The 7,798-nt window shown below is 54.9% G+C and overlaps 1 protein-coding gene across 2 annotated transcripts; it reads right to left on the bottom strand.

The window, feature by feature from the left end:
* Positions 1 to 171: 171 nt before the first annotated feature.
* On the bottom strand, positions 172 to 5,044 carry MAFG (v-maf avian musculoaponeurotic fibrosarcoma oncogene homolog G). Of its 2 annotated transcripts, XM_010568101.1 has the most exons (4): positions 4,352 to 5,044; positions 4,153 to 4,214; positions 3,668 to 4,063; positions 172 to 3,083 (listed from the first exon to the last, which is right to left on the bottom strand). In XM_010568101.1, exons 2-4 carry the CDS (start codon positions 4,186 to 4,188, stop codon positions 3,024 to 3,026), a joined length of 492 nt encoding a protein of 163 aa, XP_010566403.1. In that variant the 5' UTR covers positions 4,189 to 4,214; positions 4,352 to 5,044; the 3' UTR covers positions 172 to 3,023. The 2 variants fall into 2 exon arrangements, with proteins under 2 accessions (XP_010566403.1, XP_010566405.1); XM_010568103.1 differs by having other exon boundaries at positions 172 to 4,063.
* Between the last annotated feature and the right edge of the window lie 2,754 nt (positions 5,045 to 7,798).

The following is a 7,798-nucleotide window of genomic DNA, read 5'->3' on the forward strand; positions in this document are numbered from 1 at the left end:
GCCCCGGCCCCGCTCTCTGCGGAGGGCGATGCCCGCCGAGGCCGAGCAGGGCGGGAGTTAACCTTACACAATTCACCACAAGATACACAAATCCCCGGGGGGCGGCGGCGCGGGGGGTCACCCCGGGGGCTCGCTTTGCGGGCGGGGGGTCAGCCCCCCCCCCCCCGACCACCGCGGTAACGGCACCGGGAAAAGGAGAAAGAAAACACGACACCCTTCACAGCAGGAAACCAAACGGACGAGCACCTCAGGAACAAGAACTGTCACACTCCAGAACGCTATATACGAGAGAGAGGTCAGCGTGACGGCTCGGGGCAGGGGTCGCCTGGCACGGGCAGAGGAAGCCGGCTGGCGGGGGACCGGGTCCCCCGGAGCAGGACAGGAGACTCTGTGGACGCTGCAGAAATAACGTCACTCGGGGCCCAACGCTTCACTGAGAACAAAACCAAAACCAACGCGCTAGCATAGGGAAGCAGCACTTGGGTGGGGACCGTGTCCCGGCCGACATCCAGCCGAGCACCCGCAGAGCTCATTTACGCACAGGCGCCCTTCAGCCATGGCTTTGCACCTGCTCCCCCCTACACGACGGACGGACCCGTCCTCATCAAACGCGCTCAGCCACTCAGAGCAGGCTGGGGCCGCCAGCTAGCAAGCCCAGCACAGGGGAGGAGAAAGGAGAGCGTTAACATCTGGCGGAGCCAGCACTGCCACCTGCTCTGTCCTCCCGACTCACGGTCTCACTCCAAAGCCTTACAGTCTCTTACTGGCAACAGCATGGCTGCCACCCGGCCAGCAGGGAAGGACGCGGACATTCCTTGCTGCAGAGTACAACAGAAGCAAGTTCACCATGGCTGTAGGATTGCCCGTCGTCTGCTCTGTTGACGGGGCTCTCCTCACATCACAGCCTCCAGCCCCTGGAGCTCAGTTCCTAACCAGCCCCATACACAAAACCTTGGCTGCTCACCCTGCTGAGGTCAGGCCTCCAGCTGGGTTCAGAATGGCGCTCTAGCCAGGTCTGATCTCAGGCTGGCGCCAGGAGGGACAGGGTTGGGACTGACACCCCAGGCCAACCGGAGGTCTCTGTGTTTTGGAACACCTCACCTCTTCCAGGCACCACGACACCAGCTGGAAGACAAAGGTTAGAGCCCAGAGTTCTGTGCTGAGTGCTGCTCAGTGCATAACCCATCCGGTGAATGGCTGGGAAGCAGCATGTTGGGCACTTCAGCTCAGAGAAGACAAAGCCCAGGGCTGGGAGGAGGGGGAAGCCTGGACGCAACGTTCTAACCCGCTCCTTGTTCAGGAAGTTCACTGGGAAAAGCATCCCAAACAGCTTCTCCCTAAACTCCCAATCAATCAGAGAAAATCTGATCTGGCCCTCCAGCAGGAAGCTCCCACCAACTACCTGCTCCTCTTCCGTCACATTGTGGCTTTCATCAGGTTTACCTGCTTCTCAGCCCAGAGGACAGCAGTATCAGTTCAGCTACATGAGAAACACATCACCAAAAACCACCCAGTATGGCAAACCACACCTCCCTGCAAGACTGCAGTTTCACTTGTGCCATCCTGCTCTGTCCCCTCTGCTCAGGAGACTTTCAGCAGCCAGGAGATCACATAGACTTCACCCCCACGTCCTGCTTCTCTAAAACAACTCAGTAATCGGCTCAAATCTTTGGGGAGGGGAGAGGGGGATCAAAGTGTTTGTGGAAATGCAGCCTGGCCACAAATAGCTTCTCAGCTGTGTCACACAGCTGTAAGTCTAAGCACTCTTCCAACACCCACAGACAGAAGCTGCACCAGGAAAGACAGTAACCGTGCCACAGCTTAATTTTCAGTAATATGCACACACTCAGGACTAGCGCTGGTCCGGCACTGCCCAGAAGGCAGGCAGACTTGCCCCTCTTGTCAGGTGAGCCGCAAGAGCAACACAAGTTCTGACCACAGGATACAATTCCAGAGTTAAATCCCGTCAGTCTCCTCCTAAACTTGGACAATTCTCCCTTGTGTTACTTCTCTACCACCATTGCTGGAGGAAGGAAAGCGCAATGTTTTCCCCATTCAGGTAACCAAGTTACTCAGTGTCAGCTGCTCAGCAAGGGGCCCAAGCCGCCCGTGCCCCTGCAGCATGCCTCTGCAGAGAAGCGTTTTCTGGGCAGGCATCACTACTTAGTCGCACGAGCCATTCATTTTTGCCTTCAAGAACAGCAGCGCCTTTGCCTGTGTGCCAGAATCCTTCTGGAGAATTCGGAGAGATTCCAACTCAATCTCTCGGTCGAGCTTAGGGAAAATGACGGCAGCATGAAACAACAGCACATGGCAAAGGCAGCCACTGGCACCACCACACCACAGCGCCACGCAAGAGCTCAGAGAGCACAGAGAGCGCAACACAAGGGGACACAACGGAAGCCAGCAAGGTCAAGGATAAGTCACTTTTGGTACAATTGCAAAAAGATATCAAACAGGACTTGCCTCTTTTTTTGTCTTTTTCTAAGTTTTATAAATAAAGTCTGATAACTCTTTATAAAAACTAACCTCAGAGCCACAAACAGTTTGCGGGAGGTTCATGAGAAACTTTAAAATTATTTATTTATTAACTTTTAACTAGCAAAGTCTCCGAGAATATTTCACCATTCATATGGTCAAATATTCTCGCCCTCTCAGATAAAAAAAGCTGACTATAAATACGCTCTCTCTTCTGTCTGATTTTAATTTTAAACTTAGATAATTTAATAACTCTTAAAATGATGTTTCTCTCTTTAAATAAAGGGCTATTTAACCACATAAACTGGTTGTGTAAACCATCACACTAGAGACACTTGATACCCTCAAAACACGGGAACAACTAGTGATTTTGGTCTTGTTCAGTGCAACACATTAGGCACAAAACCGGCCTGCAGTCAACACGGTACCTTCCCTCCTTCCCCTGGGGTGCTGGGCCCCCGCAAGGGCCCTGTCCCAGCTCCTTCCCCACTGCTGGGGCAGAGGCAGCAGGGCACGACAGCATCTTCCTTTCCACCACTGCTGGTTTACACGGCTAACGCAACGGACGTCTGAAGGAAACCCACTGTTAGGGCACAGAGGGACACCTAGAAAGGAATAAAAATCTATTACACAGAACACCCCAACTGCAACTACGAGTACCAAATGAGACAAAAGCAGCAGGTTCAGGTGCCTGGCAGTCAGGCACCGAGATGCACCACCTGGAAGAGTAATGAAATAAAGCCTTTGGAAGTGACCGAAAATTAGGGTTCCCGGCCCCCAGGAAGAAAGCCTCCCTCCGGACCTTCCCCAAGCCCTTCCGTCGCCCTGCCATCGGCCACGCTGCACAGACTTGCTTTGGGTAGAAAACCAAGATCTCACAGTCTGTCCCAAGGGCGCCCAAGGGCTACAGACCGCTGGGTGGGAGGCTCTGTCTGCACAGGACAAGGGACGCATCACCACTGCTCATACCAATCTGGACACAACAAAATAAAACTGGAGTGATCAGCAGGCCAGTCCTGGGCCAAGTAGAAGGAACCCGGACCCATGTGGGGAGGGTTTGTGCTTTGGGGATTCCAGGCTGGTTTTGTGCCTAATTGCCCTGCACAGACAAGCTCAGGCAACACTCGCTTCACTAAGACCGGGCGTCCGTTTTGGATTTCACTATTGTGATGACACTAGTAGTAGCAACCTTGCCAGGGACGAGGGGCCCCATACTGGAGGTGAGAGGCCCCCGCGCAGGGGTCACAGGGCTCCGGGCCACGGTTCTGGCGAAGTTCTGGAGAGCCTCGTATTTGGAGCGGAGAGCATCGAGTTCCATTTTCATGCTGGCGTTCTCAGAGGCCAGCTTCTCCACTTCCTGCTGCAACTCTGCCTTCTGCTTCTCCAGTTCCTCCTTCTGGGTAACACGCTTGACTCTGCAGCTGGCCGCGTAGCCCCGGTTCTTCAGCGTGCGCCGACGCTGCTTCAGCTGGATGATCTCCTCCTTCGACAGGCCCCGTAGATGCTGGTTCAGCTCCCGCACAGACATGGTCACCAGCTCCTCATCTGTCAAGCTGGTCCCATTCTCGCCTGGCTCCCGCTTCACCTGGAAGAGAAGGCAGCACACACTTGTCAAACCTGGAGCGGATGCCTGCACCCGCCTTCCGCACCCCCTTCCTCCATCTGCTGCTTTACCTTCAAGGCCTTGTTTCCTTTGTTGGGGGTCGTCATAACACGACAGCCTTGTCAATCAGGTTCTGGAAGGGAAGGAAGGTCAGGTTAGCCCCCCAGGATGCAGCAGAACCTGCGACATTCCCGTGGCAGGGTCTAGCAGCAACGCCGCGGGCTGCTGCACATCCCACTGCCCCCTCCCCGGACGACAGTCCACAAGCACCTGACTGAGCTGGACTCACAAGCAGCAGATTCTGTCCCTGAGCAGAAACTGCTGCCCTTCCACACCCCTACTCCCAGGGAGACTTTGTGGCAATGCTGGGTTTTTTTTGCTTGGGGTGGTGGAAATTAAAAAACTAGGAGGAGTCAGAATACACGGAAGCCACATTTTTAAAAATAGCCTGGCAGGCAGCAGGCTGGGTCCAGAGCACGGCTGCTCCAGGCCAGTCATGCTGACTCAGCACGCTGGCACTCGGCGCCTCTTGCTCCCAGCCTCATCCTTGTCACTCCGAAGCACAGCAAGGCAGCCAGTCGCTCTCACACAGCCCCTCCAACAGGTGCCCAAGCACAGCCCAGAAACTCCCCAGGACAAAAGCCCTGCCAGATTCTAGCTGCCCCCAAGGACCCGAAACAGTATGGTTCAAGAACACGCAACCCTGGGCAATGAACGCAGAGGAAGCCTTTGCCTTCACAACATGCCTCACCGGGCATCCTGCGGGACGGGAGAACACCACTGCTGCGCTCACGCCTCTCCAAACTTTTTCTGCTTCCCAGGAAAGCCAGCCCATCCAGGCTCAAGTCAAAGTTCTGCACCCAACCTTTCCCAGGTAACAGAAGGACAACCTGATGCTGCAGCACAAGGAAGCGTTTGGGCACACTGGAATCCCATCACAAATTTGGGCCTCAGCAGCCTTCACCTCTCCCCGTCACGCAAAGCTGACCCCAGCTGTAGGTCTTTTCTGTGAGAAAGTCCCTGTCGGTCCCTGGCAATGTCAGGGCCCAGAACCACCCTCTCCCTCCCTTATCTTCAGAGCCAAGGTATGCTCATAAGAAAACAAAGATTAAGGGTGGCCAAAACTGGAGGAGAACAGGCTCCTAAGACAGGACGCCAGAACTGGTAAGAGCAATTCCCAGGCCTGTTGTTACAGTGATTTATACCCAAGCTCCTGTTTCTATCCCTACATACCTCCTTCCCTCAGGCTTTAGTTCAGAGTGCTGCTACACCGCCCAATTAATTCATCCGCGCAGATACTGCTCAACAGACATAGCTGCACCTCCAACTGCCAGGAACGGCACACCTCCTTGAGTGTTCCTGTGCAAGTGCAGTCTACGAACACCTCTTTACCTTTTGTCTCTTCGGTGCCAAACAGCCAACAACAATTTTGTTTGCTACTGCTTTGCTAAATGTAAGAGACACTGATGTACAGTTATAGCCAAGAACCAGATGCACAAGTCAGCAAATACAAATTTATGCTCTTCTAGCAGCTGCGGCGCAGGCTCCCCGCAATGCATCTACCACCTATTAGAGGTGAACGGGGTCAGCATTCCCCAGGACACCGGCAGAGACGTTCCCAAAGCCTCCAGCCTGCCAGGAGGCAGGCTATTTATACCCAGAGGACAATGCTCCTTCCAATGAGATGTCCGCTACAACCCGACAGTGCTGGTGTAGAAAGGGTCACTTTGCTGTCCAAGGAAGGTAGCTGCAATGAAGCAGGCTAACACAGGGCAGACAGCACACAAGCGACTGCTTCGTAAAATCTGTTCTTCGCTCTCTGCCACACCATTGCGTTCCTTTCCTCTGCTCCTACTTAGCAAACAACATGGCTGCTAGGAAAAGGGGAGAAGGGAATAGAGGGGAGACCAATAATGTCACCCCTGCAGCACCTCTCTGCGCTGTCCTCTGGTGAGCGTAAAGAGCCAAGGGCAGGTATGGTCAGTGGGACTACATAAATTTGTTTGCCTTGTGGCGCTAAAGAATTTCCAGCTGCCTGGCAAGCACTCAAGCTTCCTTCATTACAGCAGAGCTGAAATAAAACAAACAAGGCAACAAGCGTGCTGCATCAGGCAGGGTACTGGGAAGAGAGCTCCCTGGGGCAGACCGGGGAATTGACAGGGGTGCTCACACAGTCCGGACCCTGCAAAGGCAGCGGCTCATTCCTGCCTTTGCACCATGACTTCTACTAACGCCAAGATGGGGGCAAGAGACCTAGGAGCAGACAAGAGAAGAGGCTGGTCCCAGACTCTGACAAGAGCAATTTAATTTTTCGTGAACTTTTAAGAGTCAAGCAGCATTTTTACCCAGAGGAACCCAGCCTCCTCAGGCAGAAGCCTCCCACAGCCACCATCAAAGCTGTAACAGGACTGTCCCCAAAAGCACCTGGTGATCCCACCTCTCCTCGTCCCCCTTCCCAAGGGGATCAGAATGAGACGTAGCAACACACAAGTCAGTCAGCAGAATGGGAAGAACAACCCCGAGACCAGTTGTTGGCTATTTTCTGGGTCCCCTTTGAAGGATCAGAGACAGGGCTATTTGGCAGCTCGCAGAGAGGACACCCAGAGAACTGGCACCAAGACAGAGACCAAACTTGGCCTAACTCTCCAGACTGCTGATTGCTCAGCTTTTGATAGCTTCCTGAAGAAAGATCACACTGAAAAGTGCCAAACGCGATGACTGCAATGAAGAAAATGCAGCCTCAACACATTTCCCCAGAGCTCAAAAGGCCTGAACTCAGCACAAGCGCAGCCAATTCTCTCCTCAGCTCAAAGGCAGCACAAGGGAGCTGACAGCACCGCGCATGATTCAACGCGGGCCCCATTCTCCACATTCCTGATCACAGAACCGTGCCATGAGCCCCGTGTAAACACGGTGACGTCACCTGTTCCAGCACAGGCTGGCCCGGAGACGGCGCCGGGAGGGAAGGAGGGAGGGAAGGAGGCCCATCGGTAGGGACAGGGAGGCAGAGGAAGGGGCTGTGCTCCACAACGGGTTCCGCAGCACCGGGCAGGCAGAGGAGCGTGGTTCACTGGCAGCAGTTGGGCACGCCGCACAAGAGCTCTCTCTCCCAGTGTGGATTTCATACTCTGTTTATTTGGTTTCTTGCGAATTAGCTCACAGAGCCCCCTCAGGAATCCAAAGAAATCGGATGACTTCCCCAATTGCATATGAAGTCGGGACAGTGCCTCTCCTGTGCCCACCCAACCCCCTCCCCCCCACCCTCCCGTTGGGAGTGCCTGGTGAGCTCACATCCAACCCAGGGCACTTTGACAGCAATTGTTCCCTCAAGGAATCTGCCCACCCAGATGGTTTTAACTCTGCTTACACAGATAAAGGAAAGAGCTGGCTCTCGGAAACCCCTTCCAGCCTCCCGGTAGCACCTTCCTCGAACCATGCAGCTCAAGCATCACGCACCCTGGGCAGTCAGAGCTGTCCCCAGCTCTGGATGGCCAGACCCCGCCGTGCACACACACAGACACTCCGCATCGGTCGGGCGTTGCAGCCTGCTCCCCAGTCCCACCGGAGAGGTGTGCTTCCCACTGCAGAGCGAACCCGCTCAGCTCCGAGGACGCTGCAGCGCTGAGCACTGAGCAGACCTCCAGCCCCACTCCTTGCGCCCACCAGGCACCGGGGGCTCCGGCGGGAGGGGGGGGGCGAGGTCGCCGGCCCCTACGG

This window comes from Haliaeetus leucocephalus, unplaced genomic scaffold, assembly GCF_000737465.1.
Source record: "Haliaeetus leucocephalus isolate CR32 unplaced genomic scaffold, Haliaeetus_leucocephalus-4.0 Scaffold238, whole genome shotgun sequence".
Classification (NCBI taxonomy): Eukaryota; Metazoa; Chordata; class Aves; order Accipitriformes; family Accipitridae; genus Haliaeetus; species Haliaeetus leucocephalus.